Below are 17,286 nucleotides of genomic sequence, written 5' to 3' on the forward strand. Positions count from 1 at the left end.
TCCTGCACAAAGCCCGTGTCACATGTTGAGAGGTGCTTTCCTCTCTATGTCATTCATTAGTGAGATTATGTGCATGGACCACATATGTCACCATTACTTACTGAAAAATAATATAATAATTGTACAACATATACTCAAACACAAATGAATCCACAGGATTGAGATAAGAGTTAAGAAGGAAATAAATTTAGGTGATTTTGACATAAAATTCCAGAATTGCAATTTGATCTTCAGCATATAAAGCAGAGGGAATTCTCCACACTGTCTTTGCTCTAACAGCATTGGGAGGGAGGACTTAAGATGCTGGATCAGGGTCTGTGAGCTTGTCTCCTTCCTGGAACATGACAGTTATTGAATCATTCTGATCACCCTCAGAGGCCTGAGAGAACAAAAACTGCATAGAAACTGCAAAAACTCATAGAAAATTGACCACCTTTTGTATGTAGGAGGTGTGGACGTTGTCATTGAGAGATATAGCTGTGGTGATGATGACAGGAGTGAGGTTGATCTAGAATATCCTCTATAGTATTATGAGCAGCAAACAGGATAATCTGAACTTTAGATGTCTTCTTCCATGGGGATGTGCTGGCTTAAAGGTACCTGGTAGTAAAGACGGAAGAATCCTAAGATAGTAATGGTTCTCCAGATCCCCAGGGTCGTCGGAAGAATATGTGGCATCAACGTGATGCACAACTACTAAGCACAGGGGCATGGACAGGGGCTGAGGACAGTGATCTAGGTGTGGATTTCCTACGCTGTTTTTTCCTAATCTGACAGTTCTACTGGGACCAGGTTGTAAAAAACAAATAAGAGGTGAGTCCCTGTTTTAGTGTGTCTGCGTGATGTCACCGCATCAGACTGGGTGGATTAAACAAAAAACACTCATTCTCATAACTCTGGAGTCTGGTAGGTCTGAGGTTCAGGTGCAGGCAGATGTGGTATCTGAAGAGCGCCCACATCCCAGCCCATCCTTTCCTGTCACCTCACATGGGGCCGAGGGCAGGGAGCTTTCCCAGTCCTGGTGTAGAAGGGCCCTGATCCCATGATGAGGCTGCATCTCCTGACCTAAGTGCTCCCCTAAGGGCCAACTCCTTCTCCCATCACAAGGGCACTAAGTACCAACATGGGGATGGTAGAGGTCACATACAGTGAGCTGATATCCACACCTGAAGGATCCATGAGTCATTCCCTGCTAGTGGAATGTCCTCCTCCACTTTTGTTCTCTCATTTTTCATAATAGTTTAGTGGAATCTGTCATCTCACCATATCTTTGAGTGTCACTGCTAACTCCTATGATCACCAGTACTCTATCTTCTCCTCCTGCCTCACCCATGGGATATCCAGCAGGAGACTTTGAATTTCCTCCATTGAAGCAGGTGGGACACTGACTCCACACAAGCCGCTCCTGGAGCAGGACCTCATCTCCACCACTGACCCACAACACACACCCTGAGCCAGTGTCCTTCCCAAATCCAAGCACTTATGACTTGCTGAGAGGTCTGCCGTGCTCTCAACAGACCGGATGATGGTGAAAAAGGTTTGCACTCTCCTGTCTGTGTGTGTGTATGGGGGGGGCTCTTCAGACTACACACCCTCACAATGTACTTCTTGGCGTCCCTTGCTTTCCCAGGTTGATGTTAATATTGATTCTGTCAGTGCGGTTGAAGACTGAGGTCAAACCTCCAATCCTTCTTGTCTCCTTTTGATTTTCAAGCCCTATGTAATGTCATGACCAGCATGTACTTTATGTTGTTTCTAAAATCCTTGCACATTTGAACCGAAAAATACCCACCTTTTACTACAATGTGGATAGAACTGGAGGGTATTATGCTGGGTGAAATAAGTCAATCAGAGGAGGATAAACATTATACGGTCTCATTCATTTAGGGAATATAAAAAATAGAGAAAGGGAATAAAGTAGAAAGGGGGGAAATGAGTGGTAAATGTCAGGTTAGGAGACAGAACATGAGACTCCTAACTCTGGGAAACGAACAAGGGGTAGTGGAAGGGAGGTGGGCGCGGGGTGGGGGTCACTGGGTGACGGGCACTTAGGTGGGTACTTGATGGGATGAGCACTGGGTGTTATGCTACATGTTGGCTAATAAAACTCCAAAAACAAATATACAAAATAAAAGAAAATAAAATCATAGCACATTAAGCTGGGTGGTTATTTCATGTACCATGTATACAGCTGGGTCTCCCCTTATAAAGGAGAAGTTACAGTACATGAAGATATGGATAATTAACTGGTATTTTGGGACAGTAGTAAGAACACTGAAGCAGTTCTGCCCTTACCCATATAAGAATAGTTGTTGACTAAAACCAAAAAAGTTTCTAAATCAGAGACTGCTTAAGGATTAAGCAAAGAGGGAGAAACTGTCATTTTTGGACGTTGGAATATTTCTTTCTATGACAAAAAAAATTTTGTAAGTTAGAGACTGAATACATAAACACAGATTCCTATGCCCAGTAGAGACTCCCTGGGGGAAAATACTCCTTGGAGAGGAAGCCCAAACCCTGATGGGAAACCTGCCCTCAATCTCCATCTGCACCTGCTCCTGGGCCTTCAAGACAGAAGTGGTGAGTACTGCGCATCCCCTGTTGGTCCTGATCCCCTTCTACAGGGAGGTTTGTGTCTGGGCAAACACTGAGGTCGCCTCACTGTGTCCTTTGCACAGTAATACACGGCTGTGTCCTCAGCTCTCAGGCTGTTCATCTGCAGATACAGCGTGTTCTTGGCGTCGTCTCTGGAGATGGTGAATCGTCCCTTCACAGCATCTGCGTAGCCTGTGCTCCTTCCATCATTGCTAATCCGTGTGAGCCACTGCAGCCCCTTCCCTGGAGCCTGGCGGACCCAGTCCATGTCGTTGCTACTGAAGGTGAAACCAGAGGCCACACAGGAGAGTCTCAGGGACCCCCCAGGCTTCACCAGGTCTCCCCCAGACTCCACCAGCTGCACCTCACCCTGGACACCTGCAGACACAAGACATCCTGGTCAGAAAATGGTCCCACATCCCCTGTTTCTCCCACTCATGTCCACTCACAGACTCAGGGTTTCTGGTTCTCCATGAATTACCTTTTAAAATAGCGACAAGGAAAATCCAGCTGAGCACAGTCTCCATGGTTAGGTGTCTGTCTTCTGTCTTGATCACTGAATGGGATCACCTGGGGATCCTGGGGCTGGGGCTCCTTTCCCAGCTGCAGGGTCAGGGCTGGGCTGGTATAATCAGTGGAGATGAGGCCCTATTTGCATATCCTCTGACTATATAACCAGCTCCAGGCTTACATTCGAGTCTTTAAAAGTCAACACAAGTGTTGCGCCACAATTCTCTAGCAATTTGTGTAGATGGCACTATGACTATATGAAGTTCTAATGTGTAAGCAGAGTTATCTTTGCATTTCAGGGTGCAGTTTCAAAAGGCTGTCATCAATGTATGTCATTTTCCATAGAATATTTTATCTCTTTAGTAAATTTTAATCCTAAATATTTATTTTTCGTGCCAGTGCATGGCGGATTATTTTGTTAATTTTGTATAGGTAATTTGTTATTAGTTTGTAGAAACATATATTTTTTTTGCTTATTTTATATCCTGATTTTTTCCTCAGCTCATTCATTATTTCTTCCTCTTTTAAAAAATATTTTATTTATTTATTCATGAGAGACACAGAAAGAGAGAGGCAGAGACATAGGCAGAGGAGTAGCAGGCTCCATGCAGGGAGCCCAACATGGGACTCAATCCCAGGTCTCCAGGATCACACCACAGGTCTAAGGCAGGCGCCAAGCCCCTGAGCCACCCAGCGATCTCCTCTTCCAATTTTTATGTGAGGTTTTTACTCCTTGACTCTACTAAGACATTGTCATAGGCAAACAAATTACTTTCTTTCCAGTTTACCACTTTTCATTTCTTTTATGTAGTTTTCTTGCCAGGTTTTCTTTTAGATCCTCCAGTCTGGGGCAGAAATATTTTCCTCTGGTTTTTTGGATTCATTGTCTGGTCTAATCATGCAGTTGATATAAGGCTGACCTGGAGGAGATAATAGATTTCATTTTGCATGTGGAGGACCTACCTAATATAAGGTGAGAGTCAGCAACTCATACCAGGAAAGGGTGTGTCTTCATGTCTTCTGCCCATTTCTGATTGTAGATTTCACTTTTTGGTTTATTTTGATAATTTGTCGAATTTGGAAACCCTTAATCTAAAGATAGACTTGCAAATATCTTCTCCCATTCATTTTTTTGGAAGATGCTATTTATTTATTCATGAGAGACAGAGATGCAGAGACATAGGCAGTGGGAGAAGTGGATTCCCCACAGGGAGCCTGATGCTGGTCTCAATCCCAGGGCCCTGGGCTCATTCCCTGAGCCAAAAACAGATGCTCAAGATCCACCAGCGTCCCTAACTTTTCCCATTCGTTAGGTTGCCTTTTAATAATGTTGAGTGTTTCCATAGCTGTACGACAGCTCCTCCCTTGGTGTAATCCATAGAGTTATTTTGACTTTGTTTTCCTTCCCTTTGGAGATTCGAGTCCCAAGAACCTACTTCCCCTCCCACTACTTCTTTTTCATTTCCTAGAGTTAGGACTCTCTCGTGTTTGTCACCCTCTCTAATTTTTCCCACTTATTTTCCCTGATTTCCTCTATAATCCTTTACACAATTTTTATATTACCCGAATGAATGAAACCGTATAATGTTTGTCCTCTGTGATTGACCTACTTCACTCAGCATAACACCCTCCAGTTCCACTTATGTTGAAGCAAATGGTGAGTATTCCTCCTCGCTGATGGCCGAGTAATATTCCATTGTATACATAGACCACATCTTCTTTATCCATTCATCTGTTGATGGACACCGAGGATCCTTCCACAGTTTGGCTATTTTAGAAATTGCTGCTATGAACATCGGGGTGCACGTGGCCCGGTGTTTCACTGCATCTGTATCTTTGTGGAAAATCCCCAGCAGTGCAATTGCTGGGTCTTATGGCAGATCTATTTTTAACTCTTTGAGGAAACTCTACTCGGTTTTTCAGAGTGGCCACACCTGTTCACATTCCCACCAACAATGCAAGAAGGTTCCCCTTTCTCCACATCCTCTCCAACACTTGTTTCCTGTCATGTTGATTTTCACCATTCTCACTGGTGTGATGTGGTTTATAATTGTTGCTTCGGGCCCTTCCTTGTTCTATTGAGTTTGCCATCTGGTTTCATAGCATATTTGTCTGAAAATATGCATGGACTGAATTCAACCATTCTGTACCATTTGTGTCCTTCAGGGTCCATATTAATATCATTTCCTGGTGGGAATCAGTCTGCCTCTCAAGATGTTCATTTTAATGAAGTGAAGGGAGTTGCAGCCCAAAGTTCACAGCAACAAAGGCCACAATAGCAAAACTCTGGGAGGAGTCATGATGCCCTTCTACAGAAGAGTGATGAAGAAGATGTAGAAGGCGCCTCGGTGTTCATTGGCAGATGAATGCATAAAGAAGATGTGGTCTATATATACAGTGGAATATTGCACAACCGTCAGAAGTGATGGATGTCATAAAATAACATTTCTTTAAACATGGATGTAACTGGAGGCACTATATTGACAGAAATATATAAATCAACAAAATGCAATGATATGGACTCACTCATATGTGAAATATAAGAAATATTGAAAGAGACCATAAGTGAGGGAGTAAAACTCAGTGGGGTAACACTACAGAGGAAGATAAATTTTGAGAGACACTTAACTGGGAAAAAATAAACAGGGTCACTAGAAAGGAGGGGATGGAGTATGGGATAACTGAGAGACGGAAGTTAAGGGGAGTGTATGATGTTATGAGCACTGAGTGCATAGTAAATGTGGTAAATTCAATTTAATCAGAGAAAAATAATTGAGACTAGTCTGTGCCCCCTGCTGGAACATCCTACATGGACTGGGTGGATTAAAAAACAGACACTCATTCTCACAATTCTGGAGTCTGGGAAGACTGAGGTCCAGGTGCAGGTAGATATGCTGTCTGGAGAGCACCCACCTCCTTGCCCGTCTTTTCCCCGTCACCTCACATGGGTTCAGGGTGCAGGGAGCATTCCCAGCCCTTGTGTATAAAGGCTCTGATGCAATCATGAGGCTGCACCTCCTGACCTAAGTGCTCCCCTAAGGTCCCAGTTCCTCCCAAAATGCCATGGAGCAGGATCCCATTCCCACCACTGACTCACAGCACTCCCAGAGTTAGGATCAGTGTCTTTCCCTGGCACCTTCCTGGCATTACGTGATGAGAGGCCGGATTAGCTCTCATCAGACATGAAATTGAAGGTGATAAAAGCTTATACTCTCGTGATTGTGTGTGAGTGTGTGAATGACCTCTGAGTCCACCTCCCTACCATTTCATGCTGGTAATCTTTCTCACTTCCCGGATGTTATTAACATTTTTATAGAATGTCTCTTTCCACTGTGTTGATTGAAGATTCCGCTATCCCATCATTTGCAGACAGCATGTTAGCTTGGGGTCCTGTGATCCACAGGAGTGCCACTAGGACTCATGAAAATGTTCAGATGAGGGATCCCTGAGTGGCGCAGCGGTTTGGCGCCTGCCTTTGGCCCAGGGCGCGATCCTGGAGACCCGGGATCGAGTCCCACGTCGGGCTCCCGGTGCATGGAGCCTGCTTCTCCCTCTGCCTGTGTCTCTGCCTCTCTCTCTCTCTCTCTGTGACTATCATAAATAAAAATTTAAAAAATTTAAAAAAAAAAGAAAATGTTCAGATGATGTGAATGGAGTTATTTGTAATTGATTAATAGTTCAGGTCAGGAAAAGTTAAGTACAAGTAAGTGCAAGTGCTATACTTGAATTTCTAAGTCTCTAAGAAAGACACTGAACAGGTAAACACATAACCAAGTGTTCATAGAGACTCCTTGGGTAAAACTGCTCCATTGAGAGGAAGCCTAGACCCTGACAGGAAACCTGCCCAGAACTTCCATCTGCACCTGCTCCTGGGCCTTCAAGACAGAAGTGGTGAGTAGTGCGCACCCCTTGGTGGGCCCAATCCCCTTCTACAGGGAGGTTTGTGTCTGGGCTCACACTGAGGTCGCCTCACAGTGTTCCTCGCACAGGAATATACTGCCATGTCCTTGGCTCTCAGGCTGTTCATCTGCAGATAGAACGTGTTCTTGGCGTTTTCTCTGGAGATGATGAATTCGCTCTTCATTGCGTCAACGTAGCTTGTGCTACTTCCATCACAGCTAATCCATGCGACCCCCTGCAGCCCCTTCCCTGGAGCTTGGTAGATCCAGTACATGTAGTAGCTACTGAAGGTGAATCGAGAGGCCACACAGGAGAGGGAGGTGAGGGAGCTACTGCAGGTGAATCCAGAGGCCACACCGGAGGGAATTCCCCACATGGTTGTTGCTATAACAGCATTGGGAGAGACGAGTTAAGATCCTGGATCAGGGTCCTTGAGCTTGTCTTGTAACTGGAACATTATAGGTAGTTATGCAATCATTTTTATTTCTGATGAAATCACTCAGAGGTCTGGGAGAACAAAAACTGGAAGTCGACATGTAGAAAATCGACCACCTTTTGGATGTAGGAGGTGTGAAAGTTGTCATGGGGACATATAGCTCTGGCAATGATGACAGGAGGGAGGCTGATCCAGAATATTCTTCATAGTAGTATGAGCAGCAGAGAGGAAAATCTGAACCTTTTGATGTCTGCTTCCATGGGGATGTGCTGTCTTGAAGGTGTACAGGTGGTAAAAAAGGAGGAATCCCAGGATTCTAATGGGTTTTTTTTTTTTTGGATTCTAATGGGTTTAATGAACCCCAGAGTTGTAGGAAGAATGTGTGGCACAAACGTGATGCACAGCAACTAAGGACAGGAGCATGGGCGGTGGCTGAAGACAGTGAGTCCAGGTGTGGGTTTCCTGCTCTATTTTGTCACAACCTGAGTTTTCCTGGGGCCAGATTGTAAAGGACAAATAAGAGGTGAGACCCTGTTTAAGTGTTTCTGGGTGATGTCACTGCATTCCCAGACTCTGTAGATTAAACAACAGACACTCATTTTCACAGTTCTGGAGTATGGGATGTCTGAGGTCCAGGTGCAGGCAGATGTGGTATCTGGAGAGTGCCCACGTCCTTGCCCGTCCTTTCCCTGTCACCTCATATGGGGTCCAGAGGCAGGGAGCTTTCCTAGACCTGGTGTATAAGTCCCTGATCCCATCATGAGGCTGCACCTCCTGACCTAAGTGCTCCCTTAAAACCCCACCCCATCCTCCCATCACATGGACATTAGGTTCCAAAACAGGGATGTAGAGGTCACATACAGTGAGCTGATATCAGCACCTGAAGGATCCACGAGTTATTCCCTGCAGGTGCAAAGTCCTCCTCCACCTTTGTTCTCTCAGTTCTCATAATAGTTTAGTTTAATTTGTCATCACACCGTATTTTTGAGTGTCACCTGCTGACACCTTTGATCACCAGTCCTCCCTCTTCTCCTCCTTCCCGACCCATGGGAAATCCAGCAGGAACCATTGAATTCCCTCCTTTGATGCAGTTGGGACACTGATTCTACACAAGCCACTCCTGGAGGAGAACCTCGTCCCTACCACTGCCCCACATTACACACCACGAGCCAGTGTCTTTCCAAAATCCAAGCACTTATGACGTGCTGAGAGGCCTGCCCTGCTCTCAACAGACACGATGATGAAGGTGATAAAGGTTTGTACTCTCGTGTCTGTGTGTTTGGGGGGCTCTTCAGACTACACATCCTCACAATGTACTTCTTGGGGTCCCTTGCTTTCCCAGATTCACACTGATATTGATTCTGTGAGAGTGGTTCAAGACTGAAGTCACACCTTCAATCCATCTTCTCTCCATTTGATTTTCGAGCCCTTTATAGTGTCATGACCAGCATGAAATTTATGTTGTTTCTAAAATCCTTGCATATCAGAAACGAGGAATACCCACCCTTTGCAACAACATGGATGGAACTGGAGTTATTACGCTGAGTGAAGTAAGTCAATGGGAAAATGACAAACATATTGTCGCATTTACTCAGTGAATGTAAAAAATCGAGAAAGGGAATAAAGGAGAAAGGAAGGAAAATGAGGGGGAAATGTCAGGGAAGGAGACAGAACATGAGAGAATCCTTATTCTGGGAAATGAACAAAGGGTAGTGGAAGGGGAGGTCAGCGGAGGGTTGGGGTGACTGGGTGACAGGCAGTGAGGGGGGCACTTGGCCAGATAAGCACTGGGTGTTATGGTATATGTTGGCAAATTGAAATCCAATAAAAATATACAAAATAAAATAAAATCATTGCACAGTGAGCTGGGTGGTTGTTTTATGTTCCATGTACACAGCTGGGACTCTTATAAAGGAGAAGTTGTGGTAAATGGAGATATGGGTAATAAACTGGTTTTTATGGACAGTAGTAAGAAATTTTAAGCAGATTTGTCCTTGAGCATATAAGAAGAGTTGTTGACTAAAACCAACCAACTAAAAAAATAAAAAAATAAAAAATAAATAAATAAATAAATAAATAAATAAATAAATAAATAATAAAACCAACTTTCCAAATCAGAAACTGAATAAGGAATAAATAAAACAAGAGGCACTGCCATTTTTGGACGTGGGAATATTTCTCTTTCTATGGCAACAAAGTTTGTAAGTTAGAGACTGAATACGTAAGCACAGAATCCTGTGACCAGAGAGACTCCCTTGGGGAAACTGTTCCTTGGAGAGGAAGCCCAGACCCTGACAAGAAATCTGCTGATAACCTCAATCTGCACCTGCTCCTGGGCCTTCAAGACAGAAGTGTTCAGTAGTGTCCACCCCCTGGTGGTCCCGTTCCCCTTCTACAGGGAGGTTTGTGTCTGGGCTCACACTGAGGTCACCTCACTGTGTCCTTCGCACAGTAATACACCGCCGTGTCCTCGGATCTCAGGCTGTTCATCTGCAGATACAGCGTGTTCTTGACATTGTCTCTGGAGATGGTGAATCGGCCCTTCACAGCGTCTGGGTAGTATGTGCTACTTCCATCACTGCTAATCCATGTGACCAACTGCAGCCCCTTCCCTGGAGCCTGGCGGACCCATGCCATATAGTAGCTAATGAAGGTGAATCCAGAGGTCACACAGGAGAGTCTCAGGGATCCCCCAGGCTTCACCAGGTCTCCCCCAGACTCCACCAGCTGCACCTCACCCTGGAAACCTGCAGGCACAAGAAATCCTAGTCAGGAGACTCCCACATCCTGTTTCTCTCACTCACATCCACTCACAGACTCAAGGTCTCTTGTTCTCCATGAATTACCTTTTAAAATAGCGACAAGGAAAACCCAGCAGAGCACAGACTCCATGGTCGTTCATCTGTGTTGTGTCCTGAGCACTGAATGGGGTCACCTGGGGATCACGGGGCTGGACCTCTTCTCCCAGCTGCAGGGTCGGGGCTCGGCTTGTTTAATCAGGGGAGGGAGGGCCCTATTTGCATGTCCCCTGACTATATAGTCACCTACCAACTTAGATTCAATTCTTAATAAGTTATATACAAAGATTGCTTCACAACCCCAGATCAGTTTCTTTTGGTTTCACAGTGGGTTTATGATATTCTAATCCATCAATGTATTAATCTTTGCATTTCTGTGCCTTTTTGAAAGTCTCTCATTAATATAGTTCATTTTTAAAGAGCATTTTCTCTGCTTAATGAAGTTTAATCATAAATATTTATTTTTGGTACCAGTATAAAGGTGATTGTTTTGTAAATTTGATACAGAAAATGTGTTGTTAGTGTGTAAGATTTAACTTTATTGTCTATGTTGATTTTATTTCCTGAATTTTGTTTGAGCTCATTAGTTACTTGTAATTGTTTTTTGAAATAATTTTCCTCATTGACTATGTATATGCAAACCAATTATCTAACTTCCTGTTGACTTATTTTAATATCTTTTATTTTATTATTGCATAATTTCAAGGGTAATCTTAGATTTAGGTGCATAAATATTTTCCCTGTTATTTGTCAGATTCTTTAATATTTTTTTTGATAATAGCAGAAATAGGAGAGCAAATGAATTGCTTTTTGCATGTGGTTCAGTTCCCTAATATATGGTGTGGTGCAGGACCTCATGAAGGACAGGAAGTCTGTTCACAACTTCTGCCCAATTCTGATTGGAGATATATATCTTTGGTGTGTGTTGAGATTGATAAGTTCATTTTATTTTATTTTTTTGAGATAAGTTCATTTTAGATTCGAATTCGAGCCTTTAATCTGATAAGACATTTCCAAACATCTTCTCGCATTCTCTAGGAGGCCTTTTGGTTACTTTGAGTGATTCCTTTCCTGTGAAAATGCTCTTTCCTTGATGAAGTCGCCATAGTTCATTTTCCTTTGTTTTCCCTTGCCTCTGGAGAAACGTCTAGAAGTGGTTGCAGCTGAGGTAGAAAAGGTGCTGCCTGTGTTCTCCTGAGGATTCTGATGGTTTCCTGACTCACATTTAGGTCTTTCATCAACTTTGAGTCCGTTTTTGTGAATGATGTAAAACAAGTGTCCACTTTCTTTCTTCTGCATGTGGTTCTCCAATATTGCCAACGGCATTTATTGTAGAGATTTCCTTTTTATCCATTGGATATTCTTTCCTGCTTTCTCAAGATTTTTTGACCATACTATTCTGGGTCCATTTCTGGGTTCTTAAAGTTTTCTATTTATCAATAAGTCTGTATTTTTTCCAGCGCCATACAGTCCTGGTGATCAAAACCTCGTAATTTACCTTGCAACAAGAATCAAAATGTCTCCAGCTTTGCTTTACTTTTTCAGTTTTGCTTTGCCTAGTGGAGGTCTTTGTGGTTCCCTAAAGGTTTTTAGATCGTTTGCTCAAGCTCTGTGACAAATGCTGGTGATATTTCATAAACCTGGCTTTGAAAAGATAACTTGCTCTTGGTAGCATAGTTATTTTTTCAATATTTATTCTTCTAATCTATGAGAATAAATATTTTCTATCTACTTGTGTCTTCCATACTGTCTTTCATAAGTGTTCTGGAATGTTTAGACTATACATCCATCCCTCTTTGGTTAGGATTTTCCCTCATTATCTGATGATTTCTGGTGCAATTATAAATTGCATCCAGTCCTTGTTTTTCTTTTTTCTACTTCATTTGCACTATATAGAAAAGCCATTGACTTCCTTGTATTCATTTTACATGCTCCGATCTTGCTGAACTCCGGTGTCAGTTCCAGAATATTTTTCAAAGGAATCTTTGGGATTTGAACTTAAAATAACTTGCCTGTGAAGAGTGAAAGTTTGATTTTTTCTTTGCTGAGTTGGAGGAAGTTTCCTTCTGTTTGCTGTCTGATGGACGAGGCTAGGCCTTTTACCACAATGGTGAAGAACAGTGGTGATGGAGGGTATCCTTGTCCTGTCCTGGTCTTAGGGGAAAAGCTCTCAACTTTTTTCTGTTGAGGAAGACATTCTCCATGTGTCTTCTGTAGATGGCTTCTTTGTTGAATATGTTCCCCTATGCTACACAGCAAGAAATGTTTTACATGAATATATAATCGCTCTTGCCAAAAGCTTTTTGGGCATGAGTTGAGATTATAAAATGGTCCTTATCCTTTGTTTTATTAATGATCCAAATCCCATTGTTGGATTTGCAGATGCTGATCCACCTGTACAGACCAAAATTAGGCCCATTTCGTCATGGTGAATTATCCTATTACCGTACTGGTGGATCCTGTTGGTTAGGATCTTGGCGACATTTTGCATCCATATCCATCAAGGATATTCGTCTGTAATTCTCCTTTTAGGTTGGATCTTTGTCTGCTCTTGAGGTCAAGGCACTGCTACCTTCTGAAAATGAGCTTGGAAGTTTCCTTTAATTTCTATTTTTTGGAAAATTTTCAGGATAGGTATTAATTCCATTTCAATACTTCTTGCATTCCCAGGGGTAGCCATCTGTCCCAGGACTTTTGATTGTCAGAAGACTTTTAAATATGTTTGATTTTCATTCCTTGGTTTGGAGTCTTTACAGATTTTCTATTCATTCCTGTTTCCGACTGGGTTGTTTCTACATTTACTTGAAGGCATCCATTTTTTTCTCTGATTGTTGAATTTGTTGGCATGTTATTGCTCATAATGTTCTCTCTCTTTAATAGTTTGTTTTTCATGTATTTATTCAATATTTATTTAATCTCAATTTCCCAACATAGAGTAACACCAAGTGCTCATCTCATCACGTGCCCTCCTTAGTGCCCGTCACCCAGGTACCAAGTCCCACCACCCACCTCTCTTCCCCAGCCCTTTGTCTGACTCCCAGGGATAGGAGTCTCTCGTGTTTGGTCTTCCTCTCTGATTTATCCCCTCTCATTTTACCTCCTTCCTTTATGTTCCCTTTCGTTGTATGAGAGAAAGTGTGATGATTGTCCTTCTGGGACTGACTTATTTCATTGATATAATACTGTGTAGTTCCAAACACGTTGATACAAATGGTAGCTATTGATCCTTTCTAATGACTTAGAAATATCCCTTTGTATATATAAACCATATCATGTTTATCAATTTGTCTCTCAAAGGACATCGTGGCTTCTCCCAGAATTTGGCTATTGTGCACACTGCTGCTATAAACATTGGGGTGCAGGTATCCTGCCGTTTCACTGCATCAGTATTTTTGGGGTAAATCTCCAGCAGTGCAATTCCTGGGTCGTAGGACAGATCTATTTTTAACCCTTTAGGAACCTCCACACTGTTTTCCAGAGTGGCTGTACCAGTTCATATTCCCACCAAAGGTGGAAGAGGGTTTCCCTTCCTCTACATCCTCTTGAACATGTGTTGTTTTATTTCTTATTAATTTTCGCCATTCTCTGTTGTGTAAAGTAGCAGCTGACTGTGTTTGGATGTGCTTTTCTCTGATAGAAAGTGATGTGGAGAATTTTTTCATGGACTTGTTGGCCATATGTAGGTCTTATTTGGAGAAATTCCTGTTAAAAAAAAAAAGAAATTCCTGTTCATGATTTCTCCCCATTTCTTAACAGGATTCCTGGTTTGATAAGTTATTTACGCATGTTGGATACAAGCCCTTTGCCTTATATGTTATTTGATAATATCATCTTCCCTTCTGTTGACTGTTTCTTTTGCTGTGCAGAAGTTATTTATCTTGAAGAAGTTCCAATAATTCATTTTTGCTTTTGTTTCCCTTGCCCTCATGGATGTATCTTGCAAGAAGTTGCTGTGGCCAAGTTCAAAAAGGGTATTTCACGTGTTCTCCTCTACGATTTTGATGGAATCTTGTCTCACATTTTGATTTTATCTTTGTGTACGGTGTAAGAGAATGGGCTAGTTTCATTCTTCTGCACGTGGCTGTCCAATTTTCCCAGTACCATTTATTGAAGACACTGTCCTTTTTCCACTGGAGAGTCTTACCTGCTTTGTCAGATAAGAGTTGACCATGGAGTTGAAGGCCCATTTCTGGGTCTTCTATTCTGTTCCATTGATCTATGTGTCTGTTTTTGTGCCAGTAACGCACTGTCTTCATGATCACAGCTTTGTAGTGCCACGTGAAATCCGACATTGTGATGCCCTGGCTCTGGTTTTCTTTTTCAGTATTCCCCTGGGTTTTTGGAGTCTTTTCTGATTCCACACAAATCTTAAGATGATTTCTTCCACCTGTCTGAAAAAAGTCCATGGTATTTAATAGGGATTGCATTGACTGTGTAAATTTCCCTAGGTAACATTGACATTTTCACAATACTAAATCTTCTAATCCATGAGCATGGAATATCTTTCCATCTCTTTGTGTCTTCCTCCCTGGTGCACAGGGAGTGCTGTTGTGATTCAGGAAAATGTTCAGTTGATGAGTATGGAGGTATTTGTAATTGATCTATAGTCCAGGTCAGGGAAATTTAAGTTCAAGAAGTGAAAGTAGTACAGTTGTTTACAAAAGTATGCAGATGCTAGAGTTGATTTCCCAAGTTTCTAAGACAGAGAATGAATACTTTAACACAAAATCCTATGTCCAGAGAGACTCCGTGGGGAAAACTGCTCCTTGGAGAAGAAGCTCAGACCCTGACAGGAAATCTGCTGATAACCTCAATCTGCACCTGCTCCTGGGCCTTCAAGACAGAAGTGTTGAGTAGTGTGCACCCCCTGGTGGTCCCGATCCCCTTCTACAGGGAGGTTTGTGTCTGGACTCACACTGAGGTCCTGTCACTGTGTCCATCACACAGTAATACACGGCCGTGTCCTCGGCTCTCAGGCTGTTCATCTGCAGATACAGAGTGTTCTTGGAATTGTCTCTGGAGATGGTGTATCGGCCCTTCACAACATCAGTGTAGTATGTGCTACTATCATCACTCCTAATTCGTGCGACCCACTGCAGCCCCTTCCTTGGAGCCTGGAGGACCCAGTGCATGTAGTAGCTACTGAAGGTGAATCTAGAGCCCACAGAGGACAGTCTCAGAGACGCCCCAGGCTTCACCAGGTCTCCCCCAGACTCCACCAGCTACACTTCACCCTGGACACCTGCAGAAGCAAGGCATCCTGGTCAGAAATTTATCCCACATCTTCTGTTTCTCTCATTCACCTCCATTCACATACTAAAGGTCTCTTATACTTCATAAATTACCTTTTAAAATAGCGATGAGGAAAACCCAGGTGAGCACTGACTCCATGGTGAGTTGTCTGTGTTCCGTCCTGATCACTGAATATGGTCACCTGGGGATACTGGAGCTTGGGCTACTCTCCCAGCTCAAGGTCTGGGCTGGGGTGCTTTAATTAGTGGAGGAAGGGCCATACTTGCATGTCCTCTGACTATATCTTCAGCTCTTGACTACAATTCGATTCTAACGAGTTTATAGTAAGGATTACATTACCGTTGCAGATCACTTTGTGATGATGTCACTCAGGAAATATCAAGTTCTCATCTGTGAGTGGTGTAATCTTTTCATTTCTGTTTCCTTTCTAAAAAGTCTTTCATCAAAATAGGCCATTTTTAGTATGGTATTTTATCTTTTATTCAAATTTATTTCTAAATAAAATTTAGAAATTATTTCTAAATAATTTTTTAATTTTATTTCTAAATTTTTATTTTTGATGCAAGTTAAAGTGTTATTTTTGTTAATTTTATATAGATAGTTTTTGTTAGTGTGTGGAATCATAGCTGTATTTATTTTATATCCTGAATTTTCCCTGAAATCCTTAACTGACTCTTAGAATTTGTAGAGTTTGGAGGCATTGCCCCTGTAGCAGATCATGTCATATGGAAATGAATAATATTTCTTTCTTCGTCTCTACTGATTACTTTTTTATTGCCTACTTTCCCTGGGTAGGTCTTCACCTTGTTGGAGCAGAAAAATTGCTCTGCTTTTCTTCTGATTTCATTGCCTCATCTAATAGATCAGTAGACATAAGAAACTAAGGGGGGATGCATTTAATTTTCCACGTGCATGAGCTATGTAAAATACGACACCCAAACAATGACCACAGCAGGCAGCACTTCTGTCCTTAGACAATATGATGTTGTGTTTGTACATATTTAAGGCCAGGATTTGGGTTTGGGTCAGTGAATGAGTTGGCGAATGACAAGGGTTGTTTGCAGAGCCTTCTGAGCCCTGTTACCATGATTTGGAGGCAGCTTTTCCTCTCTTGAAATGGAGAAATCAAAAAAAAAAAAAAAAACGGAGAAATCCCACCAAATATTTATTTAACTGGCTGAGGGAGCCTAAATGGTTCTTTTTTAAAAATATTTATTTATTTATTTATGATAGTCACAGAGAGAGAGAGAGAGAGAAGCAGAGACACAGGCAGAGGGAGAAGCAGGCTCCATGCACTGGGAACCCGATGTGGGATTCAATCCCGGGTCTCCAGGATCGCGCCCCAGGCCAAAGGCAGGCACCAAACCGCTGTGCCACCCAGGGATCCCTAAACGGCTCTTTACACAACATGCAGTCTGAAAATGTCAGCGTACCAAAGTTGGATTCATGTATCACTAGTATCTTTGCCTGTGCCTACAAAAGTTAGTAATGTCTGTCTCAACTCTGTAAAGAAAATCTGTGATGTTTTGATAAGGATTGCACTGACTGCATAGAATGTTCTGGGTAGCATATATTTTTAAAATATTCCTGTTTTTAAAATTATTTCATAACTTTCTTATTCATGAGAGACACCTAGAGTGATGCAGAGACATAGTCAGAGGGAGAAGCGGGATCCCTACAGGGAGCCCATAGTGGAATCCATCCAAGGACCTTGAGTTTGATGAGAGCCAAAGGCAGACACTCAATCACTGAGCAACCCAGGTGTCCCAACAATAGTTATTCTTCTAATACATA

The 17,286-nt window shown here is 42.5% G+C and overlaps 1 gene segment (V, D, J or C); it reads right to left on the reverse strand.

The window, feature by feature from the left end:
* Positions 1–295: 295 nt before the first annotated feature.
* LOC112670971 (immunoglobulin heavy variable 3-74-like) lies at positions 296–3,210 on the reverse strand. The segment is given in 3 exon segments: positions 296–379; positions 2,663–2,973; positions 3,077–3,210. Coding segments are annotated over 3 exon segments (441 nt in total).
* Between the last annotated feature and the right edge of the window lie 14,076 nt (positions 3,211–17,286).

Source organism: Canis lupus, chromosome 8 (genome assembly GCF_003254725.2).
Source record: "Canis lupus dingo isolate Sandy chromosome 8, ASM325472v2, whole genome shotgun sequence".
Taxonomy (NCBI): Eukaryota; Metazoa; Chordata; class Mammalia; order Carnivora; family Canidae; genus Canis; species Canis lupus.